This window comes from Brachionichthys hirsutus, chromosome 9, assembly GCF_040956055.1.
Source record: "Brachionichthys hirsutus isolate HB-005 chromosome 9, CSIRO-AGI_Bhir_v1, whole genome shotgun sequence".
Classification (NCBI taxonomy): domain Eukaryota; kingdom Metazoa; phylum Chordata; class Actinopteri; order Lophiiformes; family Brachionichthyidae; genus Brachionichthys; species Brachionichthys hirsutus.
This window is the reverse complement of record NC_090905.1, coordinates 14,702,093-14,718,014: the sequence shown is the minus strand read 5'-3', so window position 1 is coordinate 14,718,014 and position 15,922 is coordinate 14,702,093. Positions and strand designations below refer to the sequence as shown.

The 15,922-nt window shown below is 60.2% G+C and overlaps 1 protein-coding gene across 1 annotated transcript; it reads left to right on the top strand.

Annotated features, from left to right (window-relative positions):
• The first annotated feature begins 1,407 nt into the window (after window positions 1-1,407).
• On the top strand, window positions 1,408-15,468 carry frem1b (Fras1 related extracellular matrix 1b). The gene is given in 33 exon segments (XM_068743621.1): window positions 1,408-1,623; window positions 1,698-1,792; window positions 1,923-2,182; window positions 2,255-2,454; window positions 2,519-2,626; window positions 2,629-2,844; window positions 2,918-3,026; window positions 3,094-3,225; window positions 4,955-5,299; window positions 5,362-5,504; window positions 5,578-5,774; window positions 5,850-5,940; window positions 6,039-6,206; window positions 6,293-6,501; window positions 6,993-7,086; window positions 7,174-7,426; window positions 7,500-7,694; window positions 7,827-8,015; window positions 8,141-8,337; window positions 8,418-8,613; window positions 8,716-8,860; window positions 9,905-10,046; window positions 10,147-10,345; window positions 11,232-11,496; window positions 11,601-11,866; window positions 11,869-11,904; window positions 11,907-12,019; window positions 13,330-13,531; window positions 14,107-14,251; window positions 14,681-14,810; window positions 14,879-14,951; window positions 15,027-15,176; window positions 15,410-15,468. Coding segments are annotated over 33 exon segments (5,538 nt in total).
• Window positions 15,469-15,922: the final 454 nt, after the last annotated feature.

Genomic DNA, 15,922 nt, shown 5'->3' with positions numbered 1-15,922 from the left:
GACTAACCTACAGAGAGACTAACCTACAGAGAGACTAACCTACAGAGAGACTAACCCACAGAGAGACTAACCTACAGCGAGACTAACCTACAGAGAGACTAACCTACAGAGAGACTAACCCACAGAGAGACTAACCTACAGAGAGTCTAACCCACAGAGAGACTAACCTACAAAGAGACTAACCCACAGAGAGACTAACCCACAGAGAGACTAACCCACAGAGAGACTAACCTACAGAGAGACTAACCTACAGAGAGACTAACCCACAGAGAGACTAACCTACAGAGAGACTAACCTACAGAGAGTCTAACCCACAGAGAGACTAACCTACAGAGAGACTAACCCGCAGAGAGACTAACCTGCAGAGAGACTAACCCGCAGAGAGACTAACCTACAGAGAGACTAACCTACAGAGAGACTAACCTACAGAGAGACTAACCCACAGAGAGACTAACCTACAGAGAGACTAACCTACAGAGAGACTAACCTACAGAGAGTCTAACCCACAGAGAGACTAACCTACAGAGAGACTAACCTACAGAGAGACTAACCCACAGAGAGTCTAACCCACAGAGAGACTAACCTACAGAGAGACTAACCTACAGAGAGACTAACCCACAGAGAGACTAACCTACAGAGAGACTAACCCACAAAGAGACTAACCCACAGAGAGACTAACCTACAGAGAGACTAACCCACAAAGAGACTAACCCACAGAGAGACTAACCCACAGAGAGACTAACCCACAGAGAGACAGACGAGCTAACAAACCCCTAAAAGCAATCAGGTCACGTATGAAAAACAAAGTCCAGAGTCAGAGTTCTGGGAGGAGCGGATGTGATCCAGGTTGGAGTGGCCCAGCTCCCGGGTCCAGAGTCAGAGTTCTGTGGTTTTCCCTTCAGAGCCGACCCAGCGGACCTCGGAGCGGTCTGTGTTTCCCATCCAGCAGCAGCTGCCGGATCACTTACCGTACATCCTGCAGGAGTCCAGCTTCCTGGACTGGTGCCGGTCGTCCCCAGAGCCGGGCCGCCAACCCAGGCTCCACTTCCTGGACTGGTGCCGGTCGTCCCCAGAGCCGGGCCGCCAACCCAGGCTCCACTTCCTGGACTGGTGCCGGTCGTCCCAGAGCTGGGCCGCCAACCCAGGCTCCAGGTGAGTCTTCTCAGGGAGGTGGGAGGAGCCGCCATGCTGTTGGCCATGCTAGCATGTCGATGCTAGGTGCTAACCGCTGATATTCTGACAGGGTCGCTCAGGGTTGGTCGTTTCCTGTCCAGATTCCAGAGGATGTGGGCGGAGCCAGATGGAGTGAAAAGCACGTAAGACACAGAGGCTTTCGTCCTCCTTCGTCTGCGGTTCGTGTCTCCTCAGAAGTTCCCCCCCGACCAACAACACACCCTCTGGTCCAATATGGCCGCCGTCATGGCGTTGTTGCTGCTGGTGGAGACAGCCGTGTGCGGCGCCGGTCTGGGGGCGGTGACCTCAGACGTGGCGGTCATCAGGGGGCGCTCTGTGTTCATCACGCCTAACGAGCTGAAGATCAGCGCGGAGCCCGCCGCAGCCTGCAAGGTGCAGGTGGTGACCAACGAGCCCGCCACTCAGCGGGTGGGCCGGCTCACCCCACAGGTGAGGACGCGCCTGCGGCCGCCACAGAGGTGAACCAGCAGAGAGGCTTCACCGGCGTCCCGCCGTCTCTTCAGGCGTTTGACTGCAGCTTCCTGGAGGACGAGGTGAGATACGAGCACAACGGCAGCCCCCAGCTGGACCGGGACACGGTGCTGCTGAGGATCTACAGGTCAGCTAGCGTTAGCGGCAGTGCTACAAGTACTCTGGTAGTAGTGGTACAGCAGTAGACCTGGATGTGGACTTGGTCCAGGCGCTTCTGATCTTGTAACGGACCTGGACCACTTCCTGTCTGCGAGCAGGTTCTCGTCCTCCGACTCCCTGGTGGAGACGGCGGTTCTGCCGGTGAGGGTGATGGACTCGGAGTCCGGTCTGGTGGAGCTGGGCAGCACCCCGTTGGTGGTTCCTCAGTTCCTCGGCTTGTCCAACGCCATCGACGGCTCCGTCCTGAAGATCCAAAGCGCGGATCACCTGGTCTGCACCGTCAGACTTCTGACCGCCGGCACCGGCGTCCCTGCTCTGGGTCAGCTGGTGAGAGACGAAGACTCGTCTCAGAGGAAGGGTACGTCCCCGCCGGGCCGACGGCGGCACCAGTTAGCCTACGGTTGATGACGTCTGTCCATCTCCCCTTCAGGCAGAGAGACGGGGGCGCTCTGTCCCGGGAACAAACCCTGTCTCCATGACAACGGACAGGTTCATGTCCTCAAAACGAGCTGCCGGGACTTCCTGAGCTCTGGTCTGAAGTACCAGCACCTGGGCTCGCCTTCACCGGAGACGGACTACGTCTCCATCAGGGTGGAGCTGAGGGAGGAGGCCACCAGGAGCCTGCTGGAGGTACCGGCCTCAATATCTGGGGGGAGGGGCTTGAAGTGGACCCAGAACGTCCGTTTTCTTCCAGGCGGAGTCGGCATGGCTTCCGGTTCTGATCCGCGGTGCGATGCCGAACCAGCCGCCCCGAGCCGCCTTCATGGCGTCCCTCGTCCTGGACGTGGATGAGTTCATCCTCCCACGCCGCTCACCACCGCCGCCCTCGACGCCAGCGACCACGAGACGCCGAAGGAGAAGCTGGTCTTCAACGTGACTGCCCCGCCCACCGGCGGCTACATCACACACCTGGATGACCACACGAAGGTCATCACGTCCTTCACCTGGCTGGACCTCCACCAGATGAAGGTGGCCTACCAGCCTCCCAACAGCAGCCAATCACAGCGCAGGAACGATGAGGTAACAGGAAGTCATGACGAATGTCAAAAATCAATATCCAAACGAAATAAGAACGATCGGGGTCGTGTTCCAGGCGGAGTTCCAGGCTATTGACGGGTCCTTCATGACCAGCCCGCCCATCACGCTCCACCTCTCCATCAGGGCGGCTGAAACAAACGCACCCAGGGTCTCCTGGAACATGGGTAGGCGATGACATCACAGGAGGACACCTACGGTCTACAGTCTATGAACGGTCTCGTTCCTCCTCAGGTCTGGACCTGTTGGAGGGCCAGTCCCGCCCCATCACCTGGGAGGAGCTGCAGGTCGTTGACAAGGACAACATCGATGGCGTCTACCTGGTGGCGGTGGACGGGCCTCTTCACGGACGTCTTAGCGTCAGAGGTGAAATAAAATGTCTCCCCTGACGGGTGACGAGCCCGCTGTAGCAGCTTCAGCTAGCATTAGCACGCCTGCGGCTAGTTTAGAGACAATCCCTCGTTAAAATGCAGTGACATCATCGACAGATTGATGACATCATCATGTCATCAGTCAGCTGGCCGGATCAGGTGACGCAACCTGGCTATTTCATTACATTGCCTCGGTGATGTTAGCTTAGCATTCTTACTAGCGATGGCATCAACTCTGACTGGACCTCCTTAGCAACATGCTAATTGCTAGCTAAAACAGCCTGAAAGCAGCAACGTGACAAACAGGCGGTGGCGCTGTTTCTACTCTGGATGTAGGACCATTTATTATATATTATTTATTATTGGTGGATCCCAGACTGGTGGGTTCAGGTCAGGCCGGGACCAGGACCCGGGTCCCGGGTCCAGCTGCAGATGGAGGCTCGGGCTCCCCTGAGGTGTTCCCTCACGTTGGTCTCAGACCGGACCAACCAGACTCGAACGCAGCCCCGATGAAGATGAGAATGCCGGGGATGAAGATGAACCGCCATGTGTCTCCGTGGCTGGGGAAGCATATGTCCAGTGGCCCTGCATGTGTTTTCTAATGGGGCCACTTTGCCAGGGGGCGCTGCAGCGAGGAGGCCGCCGCCACCTCCCTCTCCTCCGCCTGCCCCCCAGCTCCCCAAACGAGGAGCGGCGGCGAGCAGATTGGACTGACTTATGTCATTTCATGCCGCCGTGCACAGAGAGCAGATGCACGGTCCCCAAACAGGCTTTCATGCTACCAGCTAGCAAGGGGGGGGGGGGGGGGGGGGGTGGCCTGGGGGAGTTAACCGTTCATGGCTGCTGAGAGGAGCAGCAGGAGGAGGAAGTTTTCGCTCTCATAGAAAACATCGTGGTTCAGAGCTTGTCAGGCCACGCCCTTTGCCCCGCCCACACACACAACCTAAAAGCATTTTTTAATTCTCCTCGTTTTACGTGTACATTTCTGATTCATATTATTTCTATCATGCGTCGTCAAAACACCTTCAACGTTTATTTCCTGGTCCTGTGACCCCGCCCCTGGACTCTGCAGCATCCCCTGGCTCCTCCCACACCGGCCTCCCGTCTAGCTGCCCCGCCCAGCGCCACCTTTGGGCCCAATTACCAAGTTGTTTGCATCAGTTGGACCGCTAACAGGTTTCCCTCGCTAACGTTGCTAATGAGGACGGTTCGTCTCTCAATCTGTCGGGGGGGGCGGACAGGAAGCCCCCCCGTCCTGGCAACCAGGACACCGCCGGGAAGGACGCCATGATCTACCCCACCGGTGTTCGCAGACGAACCGCAGCCAGAGCCTCGTGGCGTTAGCGTTAGCACGGCGCTAGGCGGGTCAGCCGGCCCCGGAGCCGCCAGATGGACGCGAGTTCTTCACGTCTGACCCGTTAATGCTCATCAGAAGTTCTGATCCGGGAAACATTCACGTGTGGAGTCAGGAGCCAAACAATGTGGGCGTGGCTAGAGCCACGAAGGGGACCGGAAGCCCCAGCAGGTCCCTCCAGTCCAGATCGTGGATCCTTCTGGTCCCTTTTGTAGTTTTTCGTGTTTTAAATGCTACTTCCTGTTGCTAACATCAAACAGCGTCGATACACTCGTACCTGGTATCTGATTACTCAGGGACAGAAGTAATCTATTACTCCCACGTGAACCTTTGGCTGGACTACAAACCGAGTCTTCTGGGTGTCCTCCAGGCAGGAAGGCGTTCGTGTTTGGCGTGCGGGACCTGCGGGAGGGCGTGGTCGTCTACCACCACTCCGACAGCGACGCCACCCGAGACCACATCGTGTTCCGCATCAGCGACGGCGTCCACAGCGTCCGTCACAAGTTCCCCATCAACGTCCTGCCCAAAGACGACTCGCCGCCGTTCCTCATCAACAACGTGGCGGTGGAGGTCCAGGAGGGCGGCGCCGTGAGGCTGGAGGAGGTCATGCTGTTAGCCTCCGATCTGGACTCCAGTGACGACTACATCCTCTACCAGGTGGTCTCCAGCCCCCGGGCGGGGCAGCTGGTCCAGAGGACCGCCCCCAATGAGACAGGTGAGATGGCCAACGAGTCCCCCGTCCTCTCTCTGGGTCCTCACGCCCTCGTGTGGCTGTAGGGGGTCCGGTGGACGGCTTCCTGCAGAGGGACCTGATCCAGGGTCAGATCTACTACCAGCACTCGGGGGAGGAGCTGTTCGAGGACTCGTTTGACGTCACGCTGTCCGACAGACACCGGCCCCCCAACCTGTCCCAGACCTACGTGAGTCCAGACGGCGTCCTCGACGAGGCCTGAGATCAGCCAGTAACCCCCCCCCCCCCCCCCGTGGACCTAGACGGTGGTGGTCCTCGTCTTCCCGGTGAAGGACCAGTTGCCGGTGGAGGTCCCGGGCAGCACCCGGTCCCTGACGGTGGAGGAGACGGAGGCGGTTCACGTCACCCGGGCTCAGCTCCGCTTCACCGACAGAGAGCATCCGGACGCGGACCTGAACTACGTCGTCACGCAGCCCTGCTTCAGCCCACTGCATCCTGGGTAAGGACGGAAGCCCCGCCCCCGGCGGGGTCAGCCTAGCGTCGGACAGAGCGCTGACGCCGTTGTCGTTCTCAGACTGACGGACGCCGGACGGTTGTTCTTCACCGACGGCTCCTCCAGCATGAAGAGGGACCCCGTGGTTCCGGCGCTCAAGTCCTTCACGCAGGTCCCAGAACCGGTCCCAGAACCGGTCCCAGAACCCACCAGGAAGGTAATCCTGGGTGACGAGAGTAATCGAGTAAATGTACCTGTCCCTCCCGGCAGCACGCGGTCGACCACCTGAAGGTGGCCTTCATGCCCCCGGTGGAGGACATCGGTCCAGAACCCCTGCTGGTCCAGTTCGTCTTCTCCGTCAGCGACCAACACGGCGGCGCCGTCTCGGGCCTCGTCTTCAACATCACCGTCACCCCGGTTGACGACCAGCAGCCGGAGGTCAGAGGTCAAACGGGGCTGTCCCGCGTGGTCCCGGTGGACATCGGGTCCACGTTGTCTGATTTGTGATCCTCTGCGGGTTTCAGGCCTTCACCAACCTGCTGCAGGTAGAGGAGGGGGGCGGGGCCTTCGTAACCGAGGAGCACCTCCTGGTCCAGGACCGGGACAGCCGGGAGGAGGAGCTGAGGGTGGAGGTCCAGAGGACGGCTCGCCACGGCCGGCTGGAGCTGCAGGGACAAACGCTGGACCAGGGAGGTCGTTTCAGCCTGCAGGACCTGAGAGGACGGCGCCTCAGGTCCGAGCTGAGTCCGGTTCCAGCTGAGTCCGGTTCCAGCTGGCTCGGGTTCGAGCTGAGTCCGGTTCCAGCTGAGTCCGGTTCCAGCTGAGTCCGGTTCCAGCTGACTCGGTTCCAGCTGAGTCCGGTTCCAGCTGACTCGGGTTCCAGCTGAGTCCGGTTCCAGCTGAGTCCGGTTCCAGCTGACTCGGTTCCAGCTGAGTCCGGTTCCAGCTGAGTCCGGTTCCAGCTGACTCGGTTCCAGCTGAGTCCGGTTCCAGCTGAGTCCGGTTCCAGCTGACTCGGGTTCCAGCTGAGTCCGGTTCCAGCTGAGTCCGGTTCCAGCCGAGTCCGGTTCCAGCTGAGTCCGGTTCCAGCTGAGTCCGGTTCCAGTCGAGTCCGGTTCCAGCTGACTCGGGCTCAAACACACAATCGGAACTTGATTTTGTGAGGTGTGGGTGGAGTCCTGATGAGGTCACAGTGAGGTCATCGGGGGTCATTCTGTGCTGCAGGTACATCCACGACGACTCGGAGACCACCGAGGACGACGTCCCCCTGGAGGTGACGGACGGTCTCAACTCAGTGGGGGTCGTGTTGCTGATTCAGGTGAGCATCTTCATCCTCATCATCACCATCATCATCATCATCATCATCATCATCCTCATCTGAGACAGCACGTCTGCCGATGTCCAGGTTTTGCCAATGAATGACGAGCCCCCCCAGCTGGGTGGGGGCCTGCGGGGGGGGCTGAGCTGTCCCGAGGACGGGCGTGTCCAGGTAACGCCGGACTACCTGTCAGCGACGGACCGGGACAGCGACGACTCCGGGCTGACCTACATGCTGGCCCGGAGTCCGGTCCGAGGGGAGCTGCAGAGAGCGGGACAGACGGTGGACAGGTTCTCCCAGCAGGACGTGTTCCGGGGACACGTGTCCTACGTCCATACGGGTGGGACAGCCTCAGGGGACGCGATGAGGTCACGTGACCTGTGGAGTCACGCCCCTTTCTGCGCTGCTTGCAGGAGGAGAGGTCGGACCGGAGGCGGTGCTGGACACCGTCACCCTCATCGTCTCCGACGGCGAGGCTGCAGGGACGCATGGCTGTTGTCATGGAGACGCCCCGCCCCCTCCCGTGCCGCTGCATGGCACACTTCCTGTTTACGACCTCAACATCACCATCGTCCCCGTGAACAACAGAGCGCCCGTCATCACTCTGGGTGAGACGCCATCGTCCTGCTGAGAGGAGGGGGGGGTGAGGGACGTCCCTCACCCCCCCGCCCCCCCCGGGACACACCCAGACCACACCTTGTGTGTTTGAGTGATATTTGTCATCTCACCTGTCTGTCCAGGTGAATCCATGTTGATCGTGGAGGAAGGCTCCGCCTCCTGCCTTTGTGGGGGGGTCTTGGGGGCGACAGACCCCGACAGCCCCCCTGATCAGCTGACCTTTCACCTGGACTCTCCTCCCCGGCACGGCTTCCTGGAGAACATCCTGCCAACGCCCGGGTCCGAGAAGAGCAACGCAGGAGTCCCAGTCGGTGTGTGTGTGTGTGTGTGCATGTACATGTGTGTGTGTGTGTGTACGTGTGTGTGTGTGTGTGTGCGTGTGTGTGAGTGTGTGTGAGTGTGTGTGTAACCTCGGGGTTCTCTTGTCTGTTCCCAGAATGCTTCACTCTCCTTCACCTGACCTCTGGTTTCATCAACTACGTCCAATCAGAGAGCAAAGGGGTGGAGCCAACCACCGACCAGCTGTCCATCAGTGTCAGCGACGGCCTCCACCGCTCCGCCCCCCTCCCCGTCCACGTCATCATCAACCCGACCAATGACGAGGAGCCTTCGCTGCTGCTCGCCGACTTCACCGTACGTTCATCAGCCGCCGCCTCCTCCTCCTCACCAGCCGGCGGCGCCGTGACCTCCTCCTCATTCTGCGCCCCCTGCAGGTGAAGGAGGGTGAGACGGTGGAGCTGACCCCCTCCGTGCTGAGCGGCTTCGACCTGGACACGCCCCGGGACGTTCTGACCTTCACCGTGGCGACGCCGCCGGCTCACGGCAGCATCGTCAACGGCAACGGAGCGGAGATGGGAGGTGGGAGGAGCCTCCTCGTCACCTCCTTCACCCTGCAGGAGCTCCAGCAGGGTGAGGAACCGTTCATGTCTCAGTGGTTGCCCACGGCGATGCCGTCTGGCTCCGCCTCCTCTGCCCAGGGTTTTATAGCATGTCCCCCCCGCCCCCCCCCAGGCCTGAGGCTCGTCTACATGCATGACGACACGGAGACCCTGAGGGACGCCGTGACTCTGCAGCTGACAGATGGCGTCCACACAGTCCAGGGGACGTCTCAGGTCACGGTGACGGCGGTCAACGACCAGACGCCACGCCTGCTGAGGTACACGCACGCACACATGCACACACACACACACGCACGCACGCACACACGCACACACACGCTCGTTTTAACGCTCACGTTACCCTGAAGGGACGGACAGTTATCCCGTCCTCTGTCCCGCTGCGGCGTCCTGCAAAACACCTGAAGAAGAAGATTACCAAGACGCGTCTCTTCTTCTGTGGCGTTTCACTTTGCTCGACTGGGTGTTTAACCCCCCCCCCCCCATCGGGGTGTGAGGGCGGGGGCCAGGCTGGTGCTGTAAAGCCCGCCCAGGCAGAAGTAACACACCTGGCAGACGCCGTCCTGCAAGACGGACGCGGCGTCTCCTGTCCTGCGTGGATTTTAGTTCCGAGTGAAGAAGCAGCCAGACGGTCTGTGGTGCCCCCCCCCCCCCACCATGACCCCCCCACGCCCCCATGGACAAACCTGCTTTCACACAAACCATCAACTTCCTGTTGTGTTCGAGTGGCAGGAGGAGAAGAACTCCGAGGTAAACGCAGGTCCCGGGGCTGGACCAGGTCCCAGGGTGGAGCAGGTCCCGGGGCTGGAGCAGGTCCCGGGCTGGAGCAGGTCCCGGGCTGGACCAGGTCCCGGGGCCGGACCAGGTCCCGGGCTGGAGCAGGTCCCGGGCTGGACCAGGTCCCGGGGCCGGACCAGGTCCCGGGCTGGAGCAGGTCCCGGGCTGGACCAGGTCCCGGGGCTGGACCAGGTCCCGGGGCTGGACCAGGTCCCGGGGTGGAGCAGGTCCCGGGGCTGGAGCAGGTCCCGGGCTGGAGCAGGTCCCGGGCTGGACCAGGTCCCGGGGCCGGACCAGGTCCCGGGGTGGAGCAGGTCCCGGGACTGGAGCAGGTCCCCGGGCTGGAGCAGGTCCCGGGTTTGGAGCAGGTCCCGGGTTTGGAGCAGGTCCCGGGGTGGAGCAGGTCCCGGGGCTGGGGCAGGTCCCGGGGCTCCCTGATGTGGATCCAGACTCTGGTCCACCAACCCCCGGCTGAAACAGGGAGGGACGCCTGGTTCACTGTTGGTTCTTCTTCGTTGGTGTGTTAGGAACGCTGGGCTGAAGGTGGACCCTGGGGGGCGCGGGGTGATCTCCAGCGTGGTCCTGGAGGCCGAGGACCTGGACTCACCCCCAGACCAGGTGTACTACTTCCTGGATGCTGAACCACGCCTCGGCAGACTGCAGCTGAAGGTGGGGACGGGGGACGGGGGACGGGGGGACGAGGGGACGGGGGACGGGGGGCAGCTTGAGCTGCTGGTTCTCACCGGTCGTCTTCTGGACCGGTCTGCAGACGGAGTCCGGATGGACCCGGTTAACGGCCGGCAGCAACGTCACCCAGCGGGATGTGGACCTGAACCGTCTGCGGTACGCTCACTCCACCGCCGCCGCCGGGGTCAAAGGTCACGACAGCTTCCGCTTCACCCTGAGCGACCTGGACAACGAGACGCCGCCTCAGAGCTTCCTCATTTCCATCCACGGCGTTCACAAAGGTCAGAGGTCAATCGGCTGATGACATCATCACGTCATCAGCTGGTGGATGAGATGGCATTTCACCCTTTCTTTATAGTACCTTAGCATTAGCTTAGCATTAGCTTAGCCTCGATGCTTAGCATTCTGTCTCTGAACCTCCTTAATGTTGTTCTGAGCAAGAACAACTGTGTACTATTACTATGTACTATTACATCGACTGTGTACTATTACTATGTACTATCACATCAACTGTGTACTATTACTATGTACTATTACATCGACTGTGTACTATTACTATGTACTATTACATCAACTGTGTACTATTACTATGTACTATTACATCAACTGTGTACTATTTACAGGAAGTACTGCAGTACTCAGTCGTGGGGGCGCCGTTTCAAAGACAGCTCGAAGCTAAACGGGGTCGACTGCTAACATGCTAGCAGGACGTCGCTAACATTAGCTAGCTAACATTAGCTAGCTAGCAGTAAAGCCTTCGTCTGCAGGTTCATCCTCGTCTTCATCCCATCAGAGTGAGAAGTTCTGAGGTTCAGACCGAAGCTAGCGAGGAGCAGCGAGGAGGAGGAGGAGGAGGAGGAGCGTGCCCCCCCCCCCCCCTCGCTGCTCCTCTGTGGCCAGTCCGGGGTTCATGTTTTATTAAGCCCCCCCCCCCCCCCCCGAACACAGAGACGCTCCTCGGTCCTCCTCAGCCCCTGAATAATTAAAGGGGGGGGGCAGCTGTGGAACGGCCCCTTCAGGGTCTCCAAAAACCAGAACCCCCCCCCCGTGGTTTCAGCTGCTTAAATGCTTGGGTTAGCGGGGGCCACAGGTGTTCTAACGTGAGACAGGTAACGACGTTGCAGGTGCGTCAATCCAGCCAACACAATGTGGCTCCGCCCCCTGCAGGTGACTTAGTGCTGCTGAGCAAGGCGGTGCGTCTGGCAGAAGGCCAGCGGGTCGTCCTGAACACGGACGTCCTGCTGGCGTCCGACGCCGCCGGCCGGCCGGGGGACCTGGTCTTCACGGTGTCGGCCCCGCCCCGGAACGGGCTGCTCCACGCCGCCCGCCGGCCCGGCGTCCCGCTGGCGAGCTTCACGCAGCTGGACGTCACGGCACAGCGAGTGTGTTACAGCCACGACGACGGCCCCCGGGGGGGGGCCGACGCCCTCAGGTCAGGCCACGCCCCGGCGAAAACAGAGAGACAGATTGTTCTCGTGGCACCGGTTCTGTTGTGGACTCACGAGCAGAACTCAAACAGAACTTTGTCCCTCGCAGCTTCGTGGTCACCAACGGCGTCTCGTCCCTCGCCGGGACGCTCCGCTTCACCATCGAGCGCCGGGACCGGACCCCCCCCACCCTCCACCAGAACCCGGGCCTCCGCCTGCAGGCCGGATCCACGGAACCCATCAGCGCCAGCCAGCTGCGGCTCAGCGACCCCGACACGGCCCCCGCCAACCTGAGCTACGTGGTCACGCAGCCGCCACGCCACGGCCGGCTGCTGCTGGGAGGGGCCCCGCTGGCCCCGCCCCTCAGCTTCACCCAGAGGACGTGGACGAGCAGAACCTGGCGTACCGGCACGACCCGGGAGCCCGGAGGACGTCGACGGGTTCTACTTCCTGCCGGCCGACGGGAGCAACCGGGGATACCTGGAGTACGGGCAGCTGAGGGAGGAGCCTGCGCTCTTCAGCATACAGGTGAGGAGGCGCCGCCCAGCCCGGGGCGGGTCGAGTAGAACCCAGTAGAACCTCTGAGGACCAGATTCTGTCCTCCGTACAGTCAGGTCCAGATGTTCTGGTCCTGGGTCGGTCGGTATGTTGGGTCCAGATGTTCTGGTCCTGGGTCGGTCGGTATGTTGGGTCCAGATGTTCTGGTCCTGGGTCGGTCAGTACCTACTGTTGGGTCCAGATGTTCCGGTACTGGGTCGGTCGGTACCTACTGTTGGGTCCAGATGTTCTGGTCCTGGGTCGGCCGGTATGTTGGGTCCAGATGTTCTGGTCCTGGGTCCGCCTGTATGTTGGGTCCAGATGTTCTGGTCCTGGGTCGGTCGGTATGTTGGGTCCAGATGTTCTGGTCCTGGGTCCGCCTGTATGTTGGGTCCAGATGTTCTGGTCCTGGGTCGGTCGGTATGTTGGGTCCAGATGTTCTGGTCCTGGGTCGGTCGGTATGTTGGGTCCAGATGTTCTGGTCCTGGTCGGTCGGTACCTACTGTTGGGTCCAGATGTTCTGGTCCTGGGTCGGTCGGTATGTTGGGTCCAGATGTTCTGGTCCTGGGTCGGTCAGTACCTACTGTTGGGTCCAGATGTTCCGGTACTGGGTCGGTCGGTACCTACTGTTGGGTCCAGATGTTCTGGTCCTGGGTCGGCCGGTATGTTGGGTCCAGATGTTCTGGTCCTGGGTCCGCCTGTATGTTGGGTCCAGATGTTCTGGTCCTGGGTCGGTCGGTATGTTGGGTCCAGATGTTCTGGTCCTGGGTCGGTCGGTACCTACTCTTGGGTCCAGATGTTCTGGTCCTGGGTCGGTCGGTATGTTGGGTCCAGATGTTCTGGTCCTGGGTCGGTCAGTACCTACTGTTGGGTCCAGATGTTCCGGTACTGGGTCGGTCGGTACCTACTGTTGGGTCCAGATGTTCTGGTCCTGGGTCCGCCTGTATGTTGGGTCCAGATGTTCTGGTCCTGGGTCGGCCGGTATGTTGGGTCCAGATGTTCTGGTACTGGGTCTGTTGGATCAATAGAACAAACCGTCCGGTTTATCTTCATCTTCATCGTTAGCGGTATCTAGTGATGAGCGCTGATGAAGAGGAGGCGTCCTCTTCTTCACGGGCTCTGCCCATCGGTACACATGACAGGAAGGACATCTACTGGCAGCAGACAGAACTGCGCCGGTAGGACCCGGTGAGGAAGCTCTCCTCCTCTTCCTCAGTGCAGGTGAGGTCAGAACCTCGGGACCGGCTGCTGCGTCCACAGAACCAGATATAGAGGTTCTAGTAACACCCACCTGTGCCCAGGTGGACCGGGTGGACCGGACCCCACCCATCCTGACCACTAGGAGGAGTCCCAGCACCGTGGTGGACCTGGGCGGTGGACGCTCCGGCATCTTCATCACCTCCAAACACCTGCAGGCCTCCGACCGGGACGGTCCCACGGAGGAGCTGGAGTTCTCCATCATCAGAGCGCCACGCTGGGGCTACCTGCAGAACACTCAGACAGGTGAGTCATCGGACAGGTGAGCCACCCGACAGGTGAGCCATCAGACAGGTGAGCCACCCGACAGGTGAGTCATCGGACAGGTGAGTCACCGGACAGGTGAGTCATCGGACAGGTGAGTCACCGGACAGGTGAGTCATCAGACAGGTGAGTCATCGGACAGGTGAGTCACCGGACAGGTGAGCCACCCGACAGGTGAGCCATCAGACAGGTGAGCCACCCGACAGGTGAGTCATCGGACAGGTGAGTCACCGGACAGGTGAGTCATCGGACAGGTGAGTCACCGGACAGGTGAGTCACCGGACAGGTGAGTCACCGGACAGGTGAGTCACCGGACAGGTGAGCCACCCGACAGGTGAGCCACCCGACAGGTGAGTCATCAGACAGGTGAGTCAATCGGACAGGTGAGTCACCGGACAGGTGAGCCACCCGACAGGTGAGCCATCAGACAGGTGAGCCACCCGACAGGTGAGTCATCGGACAGGTGAGTCACCCGACAGGTGAGTCATCAGACAGGTGAGTCACCTGTCGGGTGCACGCCACAGTTCAGTTGGCATGAAACTCCTCCCCCCCACCAGGTGCGTCCATCAGGGGCCGGTTCACCCAGCGGGACGTGGACCAGCGCGCCGTGGCGTTCGTCCTCCCGGTGGACGTGGAGGTGACGAGCGACAGCTTCCGGTTCCGCCTCCTCGACCCGGCAGGAAACGCAGCGTTACCTGAGATGTGGGTTTGTAGACGGAACACCGGAACCAGAACTGTGATCCATTAGGGAGGGGGGGGGGGGGACTCGGTGTGGTTCTAATGGGGGACTCGGTGTGGTTCTAATGGGGGACTCTAGTGTGGTTCTAATGGGGGACTCGGTGTGGTTCTAATGGGGGACTCTAGTGTGGTTCTAATGGGGGACTCTGGTGTGGTTCTAATGGGGGACTCTATGTGGTTCTAATGGGGGACTCGGTGTGGTTCTAATGGGGGACTCTAGTGTGGTTCTAATGGGGGACTCGGTGTGGTTCTAATGGGGGACTCGGTGTGGTTCTAATGGGGGACTCGGCGTGGTTCTAATGGGGGACTCGGCGTGGTTCTAATGGGGGACTCGGCGTGGTTCTAATGGGGGACTCGGCGTGGTTCTAATGGGGGACTCGGTGTCTCCTGCAGACTGGAGCTGTCCTGGTCTCGGGTGGAGTTGTCGGCGACCTGCTACAGAACCTGTGAGACTTCAGGGACGCTTCAGATCCGGATCCAACGCAGGGGGAGGAGCATCGACCCGGCGTTCGTCGCCATCCAGGTACCGCCGTGACCTCAGACGTGCGCAGGTCGCTGCCCGCCGTCTGCTTCATGTCCTCGTGTGCGCAGGTGGACGAAGGTTCGGCCAGACCTGGCGAAGACTTCACCCACAGCACGGCGGCTCTGATCCAGTTTGATCCGGGTGGGGTCAAAGTTCGGACCTTCCTGCCCCACAGGGAGCGCCACAGCGACGGCGTAACACTTCCTGTCCGTTTAGGAGTCGACGTGAAGACCTGGAACATCTTCCTGGTCGACGACGGTCTGGAGGAGAACCACGAGGACTTCAGGGTCACCCTGAAGGAACCCAGGAACGCCGTCCTGGGACAGAGGACGTCTGGGAGGGTGGAGATCCTGGACCCCAGAGGAGGTAAAGACCTGCAGCAGGACGTCAGTGTGGGGGGACAGACCGACACTGCCCCCTACAGGCAGACCGAACCTCCAGGTACAGGGGGGGCAGACCGACACTGCCCCCTAAAGGTAGATGAGATAATGTGCCTGTAAGAGTACGCACCCAATCAGGTACTTCATTTATCATGAGGCCGATCAGTGATGTCATCATGATGTCATCAGAGTGCAGCGTCTGTCTCTGCTGTCCTCCAGGACGGTGCGACCCAGATGATCTGAGAGGTGAGGGGGACAGACTCCTCCCAGCTCGTTAAGGTGAATCAGAAAAGTGTCTCTTCTTGTCCTCGAGGACAGGAAGCAAGCAAACATGGGCGGGAGCTAAACGTCGCGTTAGCATCACTTCTCTGACTCTCTGATGTCCAGGTCCGTCCCGGGACAGAGACGGTCTGAGGACCCGGTTCGGACCGTGAGACGCTCCGCTGGCCGAGGACAGAACAACCACATCAGTCCGGCTCATTCTCTTTATTGATTACATTGATTAGGTATCTACGAAGGGGGCTAAAGAACCGGGGCGAGTTTAGGAAACGTTAAGGTTACTACGGGGCATTTAGTGGGGGTAACCGGGCGCTACGGGGTGATTGATCGATTGATTGATTGATTGATTGATTGATTGATTAGCTGTCCGGTTTGGTCATGTAATGTGTTTCGTTGTTTGTGCAAAATAAATTTCCCAAAAAAGTGTGATTGATTCGTTTGTTTCTTGTCTGG